Source organism: Rhinichthys klamathensis, unplaced genomic scaffold, assembly GCF_029890125.1.
Source record: "Rhinichthys klamathensis goyatoka isolate OS25496 unplaced genomic scaffold, OSU_Roscu_1.1 h1tg000433l_1, whole genome shotgun sequence".
Taxonomy (NCBI): Eukaryota; Metazoa; Chordata; class Actinopteri; order Cypriniformes; family Leuciscidae; genus Rhinichthys; species Rhinichthys klamathensis.
In genome coordinates this window covers 536,238-554,696 of record NW_026606929.1, presented here as the reverse complement: position 1 = coordinate 554,696, position 18,459 = coordinate 536,238, and the positions used below count along the sequence as shown (strand labels likewise).

General features: G+C 40.5%; 1 protein-coding gene across 1 annotated transcript; it reads right to left on the bottom strand.

Moving 5' to 3' along the window:
• Positions 1-2,819: 2,819 nt before the first annotated feature.
• On the bottom strand, positions 2,820-18,112 carry LOC130071210 (globoside alpha-1,3-N-acetylgalactosaminyltransferase 1-like). The gene is made up of 4 exons (XM_056235887.1): positions 17,761-18,112; positions 7,019-7,106; positions 6,774-6,911; positions 2,820-3,541 (listed from the first exon to the last, which is right to left on the bottom strand). Exons 1-4 carry the CDS (start codon positions 18,110-18,112, stop codon positions 2,851-2,853), a joined length of 1,269 nt encoding a protein of 422 aa, XP_056091862.1. The 3' UTR covers positions 2,820-2,850.
• Positions 18,113-18,459: the final 347 nt, after the last annotated feature.

Here is an 18,459-nt window from a genome sequence, read left to right as displayed (position 1 = left end):
TCAAAGTGAAGCCAAAATGAATGGGAGTAAATGGAAATGCTAACCCAAGTGAAGTTCTGCTACAACATGGCGGCACCCGGCCGGCTTCAACTTCCGGTCGATGGATTACCCCCTTGGTGTCAACCCGGTCGGTCAAATGCCTGAAAGATAAGTTTATCTATAGATCTACCAGTTGAGCCATTCGTGATCGACTAGTTTTACCTCAAATTAGTTAAAATATCCTGTAATCTATAGCGAGCGTGCAAGCGAGACAGATGTGTTGAGCTCCTAACGGCGCGCTCCTAACCCCGCACGCGCACGACGGCAGAGAGGTAACGCCGCCTTCACACTGGCAGTTGAAATCAGCTTCGATACGGCTCCGAAACGACCGGAAGTCATTCATTTCCTATGGAGATTCGGAGACCGCATGCGAATGGGTCCGACCGAGTGCGGTGCGAAGAAAATCGTATCCGTTGGTCATCCGGATGCGTTCAAAAAATTGAACTCTTGCGAAAAGCTACGGACGGTTCCTATCCGACAATTCCAGCGGAAGTTAGCGTTGCTATGATGCTGATAAACAAACCTGAATTCTTATCGTTTAAAATCATTATTTATTTTATTAAAAGTTAAGTTGTCATGTAATTTTTTTATTTTCATGATTTGCTAACGTTATTAGGGCAGTTAATACAATTAAATTGTAGGCAGACATCGAACTAAATGTAATATAGTGGTATAAATTATACCACTATATCACATTTTTTAGCCGACCTGACATGTCAACGTCCTGAGCAACTTTCCTCACGCCGCAGCCTTCCTATTAATATCTCTATAACCCTCATCAGAGAGATCATACAGAACTGACAGAATCAACCTTTCTAATCTCTCCGACATTTTTGTTCTACCCACTTCCGACGCTTTTCATTGTGTAGTACGACGTCCGTTGGGTATTACCATAGACAGTAAAAGAAATGGACAGAGCGATCTCATTGGAACTCAGTTGAGACAGTTGAAGCCCACTTTTAGCGATTTTTGAGAACTTCCGTTCCTGACGCGCAGACTCAGACCGACTCAAACTAAGCTTGATGACGTGAGCAACCTGTCTGACAGACGTTAATCTTCTAGTAGCTGTGCGTGAAAACTGCCAATGTTAATCTTGCAGAGACGGGAAACTTGAGCAAAGAGTTCTTTGGCGTGAGTGAGCAGGAGTAAGTATTCCATTGCTTTTATGGACTCATTATCTATGGGCTTCTCCCTTGACGGGACGTCCCCCCGATTGCCTGCGAGCTTCTCCTGCTGTCTGTACGGTAATTTCTGTACAGCGCGACAGAGAGTCGAGTGGTTATGACGCAATCGTTAGCCTATTTTTACTAAATCTGTTTCTACGGGGCCATAATGTAACATAGAAGGTAATGGAGCCCTTTATACATTGTCGTGTTTCTTTAGAAATAAATAATGGACAAATGGAGTCTTTAAACGCCTCAGATGTAAAGTTATTCGCTGTCAAAGTGACGCCAAAATGACTGGGAGTCAATGGAAATGCTAACGCAAGTGAAGTTCTGCTACAACATGGCGGCACCCGGCCGGCTTCAACTTCCGGTCGATGGATTACCCCCTTGGGTATTACGGAGCTGATTTCATCTGCCAGTGTGAAGGCGGCGTAAGAGAGCCTGCGTGTCTTTCGCAACACAACCCCCTCCCCGTTGGAGAAGTCTCACGCCAAGCTAAACTCAAAAGTTGGCAGCTCTGCTTGCTCTATCCGCTCTGCTCTCTCTCTCTCTCTCTCTCTCTCTCTCTCTCTCTCTCTCTCTCTCTCTCTCTCTCTCTCTCTCTCTCTCTCTCTCTCTCTCTCTCTCTCTCTCTCTCTCTCTCTCTCTCTCTCTCTCTCTCTCGCTGGCTGTCAGCTTCGTTGTAAATTCAAAACCATGGGGGAAGGGCCTATCTACGCGCAAATTAATGGAACTCATTATGCATCTATTAGGAATGCTGCTTCTGTTGATTGTTTTAAGAAACTTCTTAAGAAACATCTTTTTAGTCAAGCTTTTAATTTATAATTTATTACAGTTTATTTTTGATATTTGTATTTATTTCTCCTTGTTTTATTTATTTTGTTCTCTACATGCTGTAGCGCTTTAAGTTTGAGAAAGGTGCATTACAAATCAAATAAATGATTATTATTATGTGATGCAGGAGCGATACGAGACAGTTTCCCATCCACTGTTAAGTTTTCGTGGCGTTCACCCTCATCACACTATGGTTTTCCTCAGTGAAAACTGAACATGAAAACACTTTCCACTCACTGACACTGCTTTACTTTGATTTGGAACAACATAAGAGTGAAAAAAATAATGACATTTTTTTTTATGTGAACTTTGATCTGTAAGGATCACAGTGACATTCCTTCCATATACATAAGAGACAGAACACATATGACCATTATACTGACATAGTCTATTATGAAACCCAAACCCAGAGTGATACAAATAAAAATAAATATGAAGTAATCTCCTGCAAAGTACAAATACTAGTAATTTGTTATTCACAATAAGAATTCTCCAATTCAATAAGAAATAAGGTTTTAGTTTTATATATATATATATATATATATATATATATATATATATATATATATATATATAAATAATCAAATTTATATAATCTTTCACCAGTTTTTTTAGATGCATTTCTTTGCCTCTCCCTTCACCTATGCAAGTGCTGATAACTGAGTTTTAACCAGCATTTGAGATTAGTAAAAAATTAGTAAAAAAGTAACAAAAAAAAAGTATGATCATATATATTTCAATTCCAAATGTTGTGTAGCTGATGGAAAAATATTTGGCAGGTTTTGTTTTTGCACGTTTAAGTTAACAGCTGCTATGGGTTTGGTCGAACAGCAGCGTAGTTTTTAATAACTTGAGAAAAGCGAATGATTTTGACCTCGTTTGTGTGAGGTTTAAAGTCCTGCCACAGATATTCGGGTGAGAGCACCTTGCTGGGTTTGTTATAAAGGAAGTACTTGTTCAAATGAGACTCCTCCTGCCATGCTGCCTCAATGGATTTAGATGCATCAATGTCCAGCTGCTCCCGGCAGGTTTTAGCAACCTCATGTACGTCTTTCACTAAGCCACCGATCACAGCCCCACCATAATAATAATCACCCTCAGAAGAAGGAATAAAAGCTTGAGACTCTGGTCTGCGCTCATATGGGTATTGTTCACGAGGTGTTTGATAATAACCAGGATGTATCACACCTACCAGACGACCCAAAGTCTCCACCCCCCAGCGACCATAGAACTTTGTATCCACATCAAGGCTGAAAACATAGTCGGCTTCATTGACCAATCGACTCTCAATCAGTTCTTCCAGTCTTGCCATCCTGCTCAAAGTGATCTCCTGCCATCTGTTAGAACTAGGTACTGTCAACACCGTCAGATGATGTTCTTCACTCAGTTTTACTGCAGGAACCTGTTCTGGTTGATCAGTGAACACATAATAATGCACACGAAGTCCAACAAAGTAATTCTGCTCTGCAGACTCAAGGAAATCTTTAAGAAACTGTGTATACCTGAAAAACAGAGAGGGAGAGTGACAAAATCTTTTACAATATGCATTGTGGTATAGTAAACTACTCAACAATAAAGTACTTTAAATATAACACCCTTCAACATATTCAGAATTAAAATGCAACATACACATAGCACAGCAGTAATATTAATGCAACAACATCATATCTAAAAACCCTGATGAGGGTTTTTTATGCAGAATACATACATTTACTTTTGCTCTTGATATCTTTAGTACATTAAGTAAGATAACACTTGTACATAAGTAAGGTTTTAAATGTAACTAGTAATATTTCCCCAATGTGCCATTAATAGCCTACTTACTAAAAGAAGTTTACTAAAACTCTTTTGTTTGTTTCCCTAAATCAGACCAGGCTGAGCAGGGAGGCCCCGAGAGTGCTGCTGGACCTGTTGAGGACTGAACGCCAACACGGATGGGGTTCCACAATAGAGACCCTGGTATTTATTTTCTGGCTGGCGTGTGGTACATCATACAGGGTTGTCTCCGGAGTGTTTGACATGCCTCGTTCCACTGTCCACCGAATCGCTGAGGAGGTGGTGGCCATTCGCCACCAAGTCATTCGATTCGCTTCATTGACACCTACGTGGGCTGGCCCGGGTCAATGCATGATGCACGAGTGCTCCGGTACAGCCCACTGTAAAGGAGGTCAGTTTATTCTCCTCCAGGGCACTTCATCCTCGCAGACGGAGGGTACCAATGTCTCCAACACCCGCTCCCCCTCATCACTCCCTACAAGAGGCCAGTACGAGGTGTGGGAGCCCAGCGCTTTAATCTTTATCATTCCAGGGCACGCTCCATTATAGAGCGTGCTTTTGGGATGATGAAGATAGGGTTGCTAACTGTCCCGAATTAGCCGGTAGGTACAAGTACTGGATGCGGTTAAATCTCAAAATAATTCATATATACTAGAATTGTGTGGGGTGGGGGTAACTTAAGTACGATCTGCTGTGATGTCACAATCGTGTTGCATTGTGGTATATGGAGCTTCCTGAAGAGTAAATATGAGTAGAAACTGTCTAAAAATTGAGGGGTTGAAGGTCAAGGGGTGGATTGTTACTGCACTAGATAAACAGGTTTATATATCGTCGCTGTCGGGTAGAAACCTTGTATCTAGGCCTACATTTTTCATCTATTATTTGTCACCTTTTACATCTGTCTGTGGATTTTGCTTCCAACTCCATTGGATCCTCAAACTGTTGTCAAAAGCTCATAACTCCGCCCTGCCTCTATCGTGAATGAAGCGCCTCATGCAGTGTGGATCGTCTCTGCTTGTTTGCAATATATACACTCACCTAAAGGATTATTAGGAACACCATACTAATACTGTGTTTGACCCCCTTTCGCCTTCAGAACTGCCTTAATTCTACGTGGCATTGATTCAACAAGGTGCTGAAAGCATTCTTTAGAAATGTTGGCCCATATTGATAGGATAGCATCTTGTAGTTGATGGAGATTTGTGGGATGCACATCCAGGGCACGAAGCTCCCGTTCCACCACATCCCAAAGATGCTCTATTGGGTGGAGATCTGGTGACTGTGGGGGCCATTTTAGTACAGTGAACTCATTGTCATGTTCAAGAAACCAATTTGAAATGATTCGAGCTTTGTGCATTATCCTGCTGGAAGTAGCCATCAGAGGATGGGTACATGGTGGCCATAAAGGGATGGACATGGTCAGAAACAATGTTTAGGTAGGCCGTGGCATTTAAACGATGCCCAATTGGCACTAAGGGGCCTAAAGTGTGCCAAGAAAACATCCCCCACACCATTACACCACCACCACCAGCCTGCACAGTGGTAACAAAGCATGATGGATCCATGTTCTCATTCTGTTTACGCCAAATTCTGACTCTACCATCTGAATGTCTCAACAGAAATTGAGAGTCATCAGACCAGGCAACATTTTTCCAGTCTTCAACTGTCCAATTTTGGTGAGCTCTTGCAAATTGTAGCCTCTTTTTCCTATTTGTAGTGGAGATGAATGGTACCCGGTGGGGTCTTCTGCTGTTGTAGCCCATCCGCCTCAAGGTTGTGCGTATTGTGGCTTCACAAATGCTTTGCTGCATACCTCGGTTGTAACGAGTGGTTATTTCAGTCAAAGTTGCTCTTCTATCAGCTTGAATCAGTCGGCCCATTCTCCTCTGACCTCTAGCATCAACAAGGCATTTTCGCCCACAGGACTGCCGCATACTGGATGTTTTTCCCTTTTCACACCATTCTTTGTAAACCCTAGAAATTGTTGTGCGTGAAAATCCCAGTAACTGAGCAGATTGTGAAATACTCAGACCCGCCCGTCTGGCACCAACAACCATGCCACGCTCAAAATTGCTTAAATCACCTTTCTTTCCCATTCTGACATTCCGTTTGGAGTTCAGGAGATTGTCTTGACCAGGACCACACCCCTAAATGCATTAAAGCAAATGCCATGTGTTTGGTTGATTAGATAATTGCATTAATGAGAAATTGAACAGGTGTTCCTAATAATCCTTTAGGTGAGTGTATAAAGGGTAATGTTTTATGAATTTGAGGAGCTGAGAAGATTGTCTTAGTCTAGCATTAGTCAAAGCCAGTACTGTCTTAATTAGCCCGTGTGTAGCACTTTGCCTTTAATAAAATGTAATTTTGGCCAGATTACAGAAAAAATGTCTGGTTACCTAATACGCTGATTTCACGCAGCCACCATTTTGAAATCGAAAGCGAGGCTCCGGTGGGAAGAGCCCCGGAAGTAAAGACTTGGACTACCAACCTGAAGCTGCTGCCGCTATTTACACTTTTGGATGTTAATATCCAATATAGGATGTATATAGTTTGTTCCTGGTTCTTCTTTTTTACTTTCTGAATTATATATAATATACATATATATATATATATATATATATATATATATGTATATATATATATATATATATTTATAAATGAATTCACTGTATAGTCTAAAGTATGAAAGAAATATGTAAATTTTTTGAACAACTCATTTCTACATTAAACACAACAATACGCCAACGCATTCGTGACTCTCCTGTGATTAAAGGCGGCACTTCTGGTTTACTTCCCACCGGAGCCTCGCTTTCGATTTCAAAATAACGGCTGCGTGAAATCAGTGTATAGCATTGCTGAAAGGTCATTCTTTATTATTTAATATTGATTAAATATTTATTTATTATTTAATATTGATAATATTAATACAGAGATAGGAGAGATATATGAACTCACTTTCCAAGAGCGAAGACTGTAGTTGCTATGGTGATGTTTTGTTGTATGTAGATTGAATCAATCAAAGTGGGATCAAAAGTTCCTTCCCATACAACTGGGGCCAACCATGGGGTCAAGGGAACAACTTTGCCATCTGGACTGTTTTAAAGAAAGAAATTCAAACACATATGCATGAAATACAAATGCATAGTAGTATAAAAGAAAATATATGTAGGCTATAAAAAAAGAACAGTTTATGTTCTTACCCCACTACACTGGGCTGATTGTATGAAAGCCTGCACAAAAATAAAACAAAATCAGTTGTGAACAGTTGTGATATCTTGTAATTATCTCCTACACGCAAAGCTTGTTATTCCTCATTATTTTAGACTGTGTTTTGACTTTTCAAACGTCTGTTGTAGATGATGTGTCTTACAGTGGGCTGAACATGGATCTTAACATCTAAAGCTCTTAATTGACTTTATTATTGTTAAAGGTGCTGTCTGTAAGAATGACAGCTAGTGGTGGAAATAGGTACTGCAGTCCAAATTCAAAATATCAGAGATCGTTGTTTCCCCGCCCCCTCCTCCTCAGACTCGACGCTCACGCGGGTTGCCAGTTTGAGGACACGCAACAGGAACGTGCGAAATTGACAACGAAAGCCAGGAGACTTACAGACTGTAAGTTAATGAGTTGATTTATCCACGTTTTAATATGCTCTCGTTCATAGAGATATGGATATCGAGGCTTTTTAGGTTGTGTGGAATCTGCAATCTCTGACCCAGTTTGTTTGCTTGTTTTATGCTTTAATACGTAGTGTTTTCTGCCAAGTGGCACCCCGGGGTGTCGAAATACTATTGGGTGAATTGGGAGTGGGCGAGATCACACAGACCAAAACAAAAACTGACTGACAACACGGAAAGTGTAAAATAATAAGTAAAATAACTGCTGTGGAAGTGTTTTTCAGAGAAACGAGTATGAGAACTTAACATGTTTCCTAAATATCTGCAAACATATTATGGTATGTTTATGCTTACATACAGCACCTTTAAAACTCAGCAGGGCGTTACACCAAAACCAGTTCCCCTGGTTAACTGTCAACTTCTGCATTCAATTGAAAAATCTAACGATAACTTTCAAAGCTCTTTACAGTTTTGGCCATCAATACTTCAGCATCTTCTCACATACTTCAGTCCTATGTAGCCACTCTTTCTAAATAGCATATATGAAAAAAAAAGAAAAAAAAAGTCAAATGCAAAACAGATTGTTGGTAAAATTAAAACAGAATTTAGGAAATATTAAAACAGATTCCCTTTCTCGTCCTGTTTCAATTTACAAAGTGTTAAGACAATCTAGATCATTGACTTCCTCAAATCCTAACATTTCCTCTCCAACTCCTATACCCCTGATTTTGTACTTTTGTTTGTAGGCAGTTCCTTTGTAATCTTGTTTTGATGTTGCGGTTTTAAAGCGGTAGTTAAAGGAAGCCACCACATAAACAAAACTTCTGCAAAATAAAGTTCAGTGACTGCCATTACATAAAATACATACATTTGTGAGTTTATTGGATTGCATTTCCTGGGCTCTGAATAAAATCCGGTTTCCAGCACACAAGTCACAATAAATTAGAGCAAAACTGTTGAAAGAAGTGTTGTACTCACCCATGTGGTGATTGCAACAGAGAATTGTCCTGGTGCTCTTTTGTTATTCTAAGAAATAAGAGATACAACAGTGAATTCTTGTGTTCTGTAATATAACTTCTGTTGTGTTTGTGTGTTTTTATTAGCATGTGGATGCATGTGTGTGCAGGCTTACTGCACAGTATGCATCATTTGCAATTGCAATAATGCATGCATTTGCCAGATAGAAGAACATGTGTGATTTAGCTCATAACCAGTAGCGCGGGAAGGGGGGTGCTGCGGGGGCTGCAGCCCCCCTCGTCATAGCCACAGCCCCCTTGGTGGGGGCTGTGGACTAACATAATAAAACGTGGGGGGAAAAATGAAAATAGACATGCTGTGTTTGAGTTTGAGAAAATGAAATAAAGTTTGAATTTGTCATGCTTAGTTTGTTCCGATCAGAGCATGTGAGCGGAGAGCGCATTTCTGAATCCCTCCGCTCGCTCATTCCGCTCAGGGTCGCGCGCTCAACCCTGAATGGCCTGCTGGTTGGAAAATATGTGGAATAAGGGCTGCCTCCGACTAAAGTTTTCTTCTAGTCGATTAGTAGTTGTTCATTTTAGCCACTGTGGACACATCGCCCCTCTTTATATTGATTTAATTACTTAAATAGGCTACAGGATGAGCGTTTACGTAGCCTAATATAGCCGCACTCAAGCGCACGCCCGCACTCATAAACCTTGCCACAAAGAACCGGCAAAAGTAATGATTATTAATGTGTCAAAAATAGCAAGGAGACATTTAATTGTTTATTAATAAACAGGTGTTTTCTGTGTCGCTGCAAAGATGAAGTTATGCGGACTCGCCATGAACGCCAGAGAGAAATGCACATTTGATTACATAATCAGAGAGTCGTCTATTTCTTTTCGTTTTGAATAGTTTCGTTTAAAAGAAGACATTTCAAGCTAATAGATATCCTATATTTATAAAATCTGTGAGGCACAAGCTGAGTTTCGGCGCCCTCCAGTTTACGTGCAATGCAAGTGATCGCCGGCGCCTTACATTGTCTGCTATATTTGCTTCTTATTTAGCTATTAAATACAGGCAATTGTTTGATAAAACATATCAAAATTAAGATACAATTTATACTAAACGAAAATATTTTTAAAAGAGTCTTTCTACAACAACAACAACAAAGACATTTTGGGTATCTCATGATCTCATGTATCATGTCTTTCTCACGCTGCACGCTCACTTTCATAATCAACATTGATTAAAGGAGCTGTATGTAAGAAATTTATTTCAAATAATGATAAAATGGCCCTTATATGTCACTAGACATTAAGAAATCATGTTCATTTCAAATACTTATATCACTGGCAACAGTAGTCCAGCCAGGATATTGTCATTTAAAAAGTGAAGTTGCAGCCCTCAACTGATGTTGATGTTGTCATGTTGTGTTTTGGTCTGATGCTCCGCCCTCCACCGATCTACCAATCACGAAGTCAGTAGTGTTGCAGCATCCGGGTTGCCAGCTCTGCTCTAGTTACCACAGCTGCAGCTACACACGTGTCGGATAAAGAAAATGTTGGATCCTGCAGCCTATGGCAACCTCGAGTCAGGGGGGAGGGGAGGGGATACGCCGCTCTACAGTAATTTTAAAGTGATTGCAGTACCAGTTTTGGCCACAATCTTACATACGGCTCCTTGATAGGCAGGGATCACTGGTGATCCCGGATTAGTGTTGTTCAAAATTCATTACTTGTCAAAACATCTCACTCTTACTTGATCTGGACGAACTCAGCATCATAAGAAAGGTTGAAGTCTACAGCTTCGATGTTTGACCACTGTTTATGATTTAACTGGTTTGCAGTGATATTAATTTCTTAATTTATGCCAGGAGTGCAAAATAATTAATCTGTAATGTTCGTTATTTTGAATAGAAATCATCACTCATAAAACATTAATTCTCGTGTTCTCCGGTTTATTTGTGTTCAAATACATACAATATACAGCATCCGCCAGGGCTATTAGTCCAATGGTGCGCATATTTGGAGAAATGATTAATAATTATCACATGCTAGTAAAATATTTCTTCATAAAGAATAACATTTCTATTCATTTACCACTGAAATGTGCGATCTAAAGAGCTCAGACAGCGAACAGAGCGAGATGTGTGTCTTCTCTTCCTGAATCGCGTCACATTTGACCTCAAAGCTATATCATTCGCTGTACAGCTGTCAATCATCTCACGTGGTCTAGCGTGACCTCTTCTGCATGACGCGTCATGTGTACACTTCCTCATACTGGACATCCGTGATAACAAAGCGAAACTGACATCTCTTCACCCGAAACAAGGAACTAATAAATGCACGATTGAAATATTATGTGTTTTGTGTTTGATTTTCGTGCGATTTGGGGTTTTCATATCAATACAGAATGTTTACAGAATGCATATGCTAGGAAATGCTAGCCCATAGCTTCATCTGAAATGCTAAATATAACATATTTCAAAATCTTTTCATGACTTGAAACCATTTTAATCCGCGACCGGCATATGATACACATACTAGATGTTGTTTTAAAGTGAACTTTGAATAAAAGTGTAATATTAATACATTAAATTGTGTCATGTAGCTCGAGGCTACTTGTGCTAATGCACCTGCTTGCAGAAGCTATTCCATTTCATACAATCATTTAAAAAAAAAAATAATTCGCATTTAAAGTTCCAAGAATTGTTTGTTTTCTAACAAGACTTAATATAATAGATGGATTGATCATGTAGGGTGGGATCAGAGAGGTTTAGATGGCCAATATAGGCTATAATGGCTGAATTCAAACAAAAGAATAAGGATAAAAGAATAATGAAGATTAAGTCTCATACCGGCATAGGTGTGAAAGGTTGGTCGATTAAATGAAAAGAACATGAATGGGCCAGTTCTCCTCGCCAGACATTAGTCAGAGACTGTAAATGGGTGTTTACAGGGCAATAAAATATTTGATGAAAATCTTATATTAGCATCCTATAAAACTTCTCTAAACTCTCTCCTGACATGGTTTCACAATAGGCTTAATAAAATGCATAATTTTAGAAATATCATCCTCAGATTTTAAATGAAGCATGACCACAATTGTGGCTACACTTTAGTTGTGGTTTCAAGTTGCTATCCTAAATTCACATAATATTTTTATACATTTAATAAATATGTTCTTAATATTTGTTGTTTTTGTTTTTATGTTTGAGCTTATATATCTCAATATTAATAACAGTCTGATTAATTTTGAGTCTTGAAATGTAAACTCTCAAGGGTTGGCTTTCTAAATATATGTTGGTTATGTGTCTATTCAGAATGACTTAAGAGCAGCAACCTTTTTATTTTGGGTATGTCATGAATGCTTCACTTGCCAAAATTGGGGCCGACTAGTAAGGGGTTAAATAAAAAATAACATTAGCCTATAATATTTAAACATAAATATGAAACTAAATATGTTTTCTTTAATGGCTACAACATATACAGAGAAATGTCATGTCTTGTCGTCAGCCATAACACAATGACGTCACATATTTTCCAACCCAGCCCTCAGCCCCCCTCGCATGAAACAGCTTCCAGCGCGCCTGCTACTAACACATTACAACTAACATGCAACCTACCTCATTAAACCTCTATGGTCCAAATTCAGTGGTAGAAAGAGTACTGAAAATTTGTTCTTAAGTACTGTTACATTACTAAAATAATACTCAATTACAAGTTAAAGTACTGGTGTCAAAAAAAGTACTTAAGTAAAAGTACAAAGTACTCTTCTTAAAAACTACTCAGTACTAATTTTTTTAAAGATTAAATGTCTTAATATGTATTCCACTTGGTCCACATAAAATGTAAATCTATGATTTTGTCCACCTTTTCTCTGATCCTCTTTGCTAACTGCATTACACTGTTACTCGATCACATATTGATCTCAAGTTTGGTATGGAGTACTGCAAGGCTTAGTTCTAAAACCATTGCTTATACATGCAACCTTTTGGAGATATCATTAGGAAACGTGTAGTTTTCACTGTTATGCTGATGATACTGAGCGCCATATTTTTTTAGGCCTGACAAAACACAGTGCTAGAATAATTTTTAAATTTTTCCATCTTAAAAATATCTCTATACTCTCGGTGTCAAATGCTGAAAAGTTCATTCATGCATTCATGACCCCCACGGCTAAATTCCTGTAATGCCTTACTGGTCATTTGAGTAATCAAGCAAAAGTGTACAATAACCAGAGAGAAGCAGAGATAAAATACATAGTATAAAATGAGGACGTTTTTATACATAGTCACTTGGCCATGCTGTGACAGTAAGTTCGAACTTGCACTATAGTGTAGGCCATGTGCATATAAATGTATGTATGCTTCTAAATGTGCTTTTGTATGTGTAAGTGTATGATTTGAGCATGTGTTTCAGTGAGTGTATTAAGAGTGGCAGTACTTACTTAAGGCAGAATCGTCGCTCTATATATCTGAAACAGATATAAGGTTATAATGCTGAAATACTGCATGGTCACAGTACATTACCCTATAATTCAGGAATAATGGATAACTTACATTATTATTATTATTTTTTGTTTTGTTTTTTGTCTGTGAGGCTGAAATGCAACTGGTCTCTCATGAGGATGAATGGCTGAATTACGTAATAGTATTTCAACACCATTATTCCCTGATGAACGGTGCTGTAGAGGCTCTTTATAGGCGCTATTGTTTAAAGACTCACCAGATGATGACTGTGGCGAGCATGACGAGGCCGAGGGCAGTGAGAGAACGGCGCGAGGCCGCTGGTGTGATTGATAATGAGCGACACCTGCGTGATGCACCGGTCTCGTATCTCTCACGGAGTCATGGAGAAGCGGAAGAATAAAGGGGGAGCGACGACAGTGAAGATGGAGAGAGGGCCAGGCCTGGATTGATGATGTGTTTTGTTATATGTGACAGCAGGGAGGGGCTGCTGTCTTTACTTTCATTTTGTATGTGTTTATTTTACGTTTATTAAAGTCTTTGAATGTTCGCTGTTCCGCCTATTTCCTACAACATACCCTCGTTATGCTTTTATGCTCCCACTCCTCCGTGAGAGATACGAGACTGGTGCGTCGCGGAGGTGTCGCTCATTATCAATCACGCCACCGGCCTCGTGCCGTTCTCTCACTGCCCTCAGCCTCGTCATGCTCGCCACAATCCATTTCTCAGTTTACCGGGAATAAGAAAAAAGTTTTTTCTTATTCCCGAAACTGGCAGTGAAACACAAATTCAACCATTTAAAAAGATGTAGGATTTTTATTATAAAATTAACAAATACACTTTAATATAATAATGTATTAACAATGAACAAATACACTATATTAACATTTATTAACAACACAATTTTTAAACCACAAAATAACAAGTAAATTGTATTTACTGTATGTGATTAAAATAAAAACATCATTCTCTTTCACACACAAACACTAAATAAATTCCTTTTGCAAATGTCAAGTCACCATTAAATATATAGTGCTATTTACAGTAATGTCTGTTTCAAAGCAGCTTTACAGGGTTAAACGGGAAAATGATCAATGATGCAAACAGAGTTCAATTTGACTGTAAAGCTGCTCTAAAAAGAAAATAGTGTCATTGTTCAGCTGAATTCAGTTCAGTGTTGATTCAGTTCTGTTCAATAACTGTATAAAGTATATCAATTATAAAAAGAGTTCATTTTCATTATTAAGCAGCTCTGCAGAAAACAGTGATGTCATAGTCCAGCTCAGTTCAGTTTCTCATATAATGGTGTCAATGCAGGCAGATCAATAATATTAAGAATAAGTGTCCCCAAGCAAGCCAGAGACAGGTGACAGAATGAAGAAAGAAAAACAGGCTCAGTTGGGGGGCCAGTTCTCTTCTAGCCAAACAACGAACATGGTGTGTTAGGATTCCAGGCTGCTTCACAAGTCAGATTGTGGATTGATATCATTCAGTGTAGAGTATTTTATTCAGCTCCTTTTGCTTGAAGATTGGAAAAGATTACATCAAGGTAAAAGAGTAGCAAACTCAAGAGCATGTAGATGTGAATTAGAGAACTTGTACGATAAATATTTATACTTGTAAGTTGTACAATAGAATTTACACTCACAGCTCCAATGTGAAAACCTCAATTAGGCATTTGCAACTTCTCAAATCTGACAATGCAATTTTCTAAATTGTCCCGCCTTTCTCTCTCACCGTCACTCAGTTTGCAAGTGCACAAGTTAGTTACGCATCTAATATATTGCGGAAATAGTTGCAAAGTCAATGCGTGAAGATTAGAAATAGCAATGGCAGATTTGAGAAGTTGCAAATGCCTAGGTTGTACTGCGAATGTGAATGAAAGAAAACAAGTTTGTGTATGTCATTGTATTTCTGTGAATGGCATTTTACACATTTGTGACTACTTGTCTGCAGCTTCAAATTCAGAATACAGGTTTGTGACTATTGTCTTCGAGTGAAACTCACAACATTCAACAGGTTTTCAAGTACAAATATTTATTGTACAAGTTCTCAAATTCCCATCTACATGCTCTGAAGTTTTCCTACTCTTTTACCTTCATAAGATCACGCCGGCGTTGGTGGGTGGGGAGTTGAAGCTGGCCGTTGGGTGTTATATTGGAGCTTTTTGCCTGTTCGCCTTTCTTACACCACACTGTGACAAGGCGTTTGTTTCTAGGTCTCATCTAGTTGTGATGTTCTCGTCTGGCATTCAGGGCTGTTGTGGTCATCTTAGGGTACAGGTCCACCATCTGGTCAGGATGTGGGCTAGACCCGGTTGACTACAGTAGCCTAACCTTGAATGAGACAGAGACTAACATTAGTGTAGATGCCATTCTTCTTACGATGTAAAAAGTAGCTGCATTCGGTGTTATGGGAAGTGTTTTGGGTTCTGGTTGACCTAATTTATGCAGCCTAACAATCCTTTAACGGATGTGAATTATAGAAATGTGAGAGTCTCTTATGTTTATGCTAGGTTAAAGAGGTGTGTTTTTAATATACATTTAAACTTAACTTGTGTCTGCCCCTCGATCTGCTGCCAGTTGGAGGCTGAAGCCACCAGTTCATGGATCCCTCGATCTCCATTTCAGCAGCATTAGCCATGAGGGTTTCTCTGAACTGCATATTTTAAATAAAGCAATAGATATTGTGAGGTCAATATTAAATCTTAACCATTAGTTTTTTAAGCACATAGGTTTGACAAATGTTGTTGCCAGAGTTCACGCAGCAGTTTAAAATATCAGTAACACTTTACAATAAAGTCTCATTTGTTAAACTACCATTTTAACAACATTATACAGTGATATATATATAAGTGATATATGCCTATACACTTTAATATTTTTCTTTCACTCTGAAGTGCACCTGCTCTAAAGCAGATTACTACGGAGCCCTTAAAGGGACGTGGTGGTGGAAAAAAAATTAGGATGGGAGAAATTTTTTCCCCCAAATCTTTTGCGTTCCCCCGAGAAACTTTGGGTTCCCTCGCAAAACTCTTGCGTTCCCCCGAGAAACGTCTCGGTTACTAACGTAACCTCGATTCTCTCTAGAAGAGGGAACGAGTGTTGCTATGCTACGGGAAAACCTCTTTTCTCGAGAATACTGAAGCCAAAAATTATCCTTATAATTTGTATTAATTTAAAACGCATTTGCTGCAGCTCACGAGGCAGCTCGCGCGCCTATTGGCTGCTCTGAGGTAACTGCTGCAAACCTATCGAGGGACTGCTCGTGACGTAAGCACCAATAAGGGCGCTGGATTCGTCATGTCCCGCACGAATGGGCTTGGCTTATGCCTATATAAGCCAGAGCTCGATAGGATGCTGTCACGGTTCATAAATCTTATGTCTCCTTCTTGTCTCGTGTTTCTGTTGTTGTGTGTGTGTGTGCTGATTATGTGGGGGTGTCGGCTCATCAGCGATCAACTCATCACTCCCGTCACCAGCTGCAGCTGCAGCTCATCTCATCATGTATATATACTAATCACTTTCTCATCTCCTTTGTCAGATCGTTGTTTGTGGTTTCCCGGTGTGAGTTCCAGTCAGCGTCTCGAGTCTTGTGCATTCCCTGTTCCTGTTCGTGTTTCTGTGGATTTACTTTGGATTCATCTCACCGCTGGACTCTCTTCACCGCACTGCTGCACTCTCTGCACCTAGTTCATCTGCGCCACTAACCTGTCTTCTCTGGACTTTGACTAATTACTTTGTCAATATTACAATAAAGAGTTTTACTTGCATTTTGCTTACTTCTATCAATCATGACAGATGCTCCTTGGTTTTCATCAACTGAAGCGAAACCAGATGGTAGCACAAGCACGGCAGGGTTACGCAACACTCGTTCCCTCTTCTAGAGAGAACCGAGGTTACGTTAGTAACCGAGACGTTCTCTTACGAGAGAACTCTCGTGTTGCGTAAGCTAGAATGCCGTGCGTGCTAAATCTACCACAACACTGACCCAAGGGCGAGTGCCCTGAGCAGGATATGATATGGGGATATAAAAAGCTTTTTATACCTTAAGTGAACAAGGGTGCTTAACACTGTATAACAGCCAGAGGAGGCATTAGCGTGCCTGAACTGAAACTTTGCAGTTTCCGGAAGCGAGTCCGGCAGAACTGAGTAGATTAACTAGACTGATAACAATCTAGCTTGAAGAGCGGGAACTTTCTAGATTATAGAACCTTATAAATGTAGACGGAGAGGCCCAGCCTGCCGCCATACAGATATCTTGAAGAGAAATCCCACTGGACCAGGCCCACGAAGAGACCACGCCTCAAGTGGAATGAGCTCTGATGCCCAGAGGGCAACGAAGGCCCTTAGATGCATAAGCCAGTGAGATAGCGTCCACTATCCACCTGGAAAGGCTATATTTCGAGGCAGCTAGACCTTTAGATCGGCCACCAAAAGAAACAAAGAGCTGTTCTGACTGTCTGAAAGCAGCCGAACTTTCCACGTAAATTCTCAGGGCCCTAACTGGGCAAAGGAGATTCACATCAGACTTGCTGTCAGATCCGGAGAGGGCTGACAGGGAAATGACTTGCGCTCTGAAAGGAGTGGCAAGTACTTTGGGGACATAACCATGTCTCGGTTTGAGAATGACCTTGGAGTCATTAGGCCCAAACTCAAGGCACGACGCACTAACAGAAAGTGCGTGTAAGTCACCCACCCGCTTGACTGAGGCAATAGCCACCAGAAAGGCGGTTTCCAACGAGAGATACTTAAGGTCAACAGACTGTAGAGGTTCAAAAGGGGCACCCTTTTGAAAAGATCCCATACGGGAACCGAGGGGGGTCGAGGAGGGTTCATCCTTCTAGCTCCCCTGAGGAAGCGGACTACAAGGTAGTTCCTACCCAGTGACTGACCGTGTGAATGTTTGACAAATGCAGCAATAGCCGCCACATACACCTTGAGCGTAGATGGGGATCTACCCTTATCCAAAAGCTCCTGTAGGAAGGAGAGAACCTCCGATACCCCACAATCTTGTGGATCCAGGTTGCGAGCTGAGCACCAACCTGAGAACACTGACCACTTGGAAGCATAAAGCCGTCTAGTAGAGGGCGCTCTAGCTTGCATAATCGTGTTTAACAACCCGTCCGGGATATTGACGGGTAGCCGTTGATGGCCCACACATGTAGAGCCCAAAGCTCGGGGTGTGGGTGCCAAATCGTGCCCCCGGCCTGTGAGAGGAGATCTCTCCTCAACGGGACAGGCCATGGAGCCAGGCTCTGAAGCTGCATCAGCTCCGGAAATCAAACTTGGTTTGGCCAGAACGGAGCTACTAGAAGCACAGAGGAACCGTTCTCCCTGATACGCTTGATTACCTGTGGTAATAGCGTGATCGGCAGGAAAGCATAGAGATGGCGGCTGGGCCAGTGATGGGCCAGCGCGTCCTTGTTCTTCGTAAAGCATATTGGACTCTGAGCGTTGTATTGAGACGCAAAGAGGCCGACTTCCGCTGTGCCAAAGGTGTCCCACAACAGCTGAACTATCTGAGGGTAGAGAGACCATTCCCCTGGGGAAACGTTGTCCCTGGACAGCCTGTCTGGACCCACGTTCAGATG

Coding starts and splice junctions, on each gene's coding strand:
- LOC130071210 (XM_056235887.1), bottom strand. CDS start 18,112: ATGGCCTGTCCCGTTGAGGAGAGATCTCCTCTCACAGGCCGGGGGCAC. Junction 6,912..7,018: donor AATCAGCCCAGTGTAGTGGG/GTAAGAACATAA, acceptor TCTTTAAAACAG/TCCAGATGGCAAAGTTGTTC. Junction 3,542..6,773: donor ACAGTCTTCGCTCTTGGAAA/GTGAGTTCATAT, acceptor TCTGTTTTTCAG/GTATACACAGTTTCTTAAAG.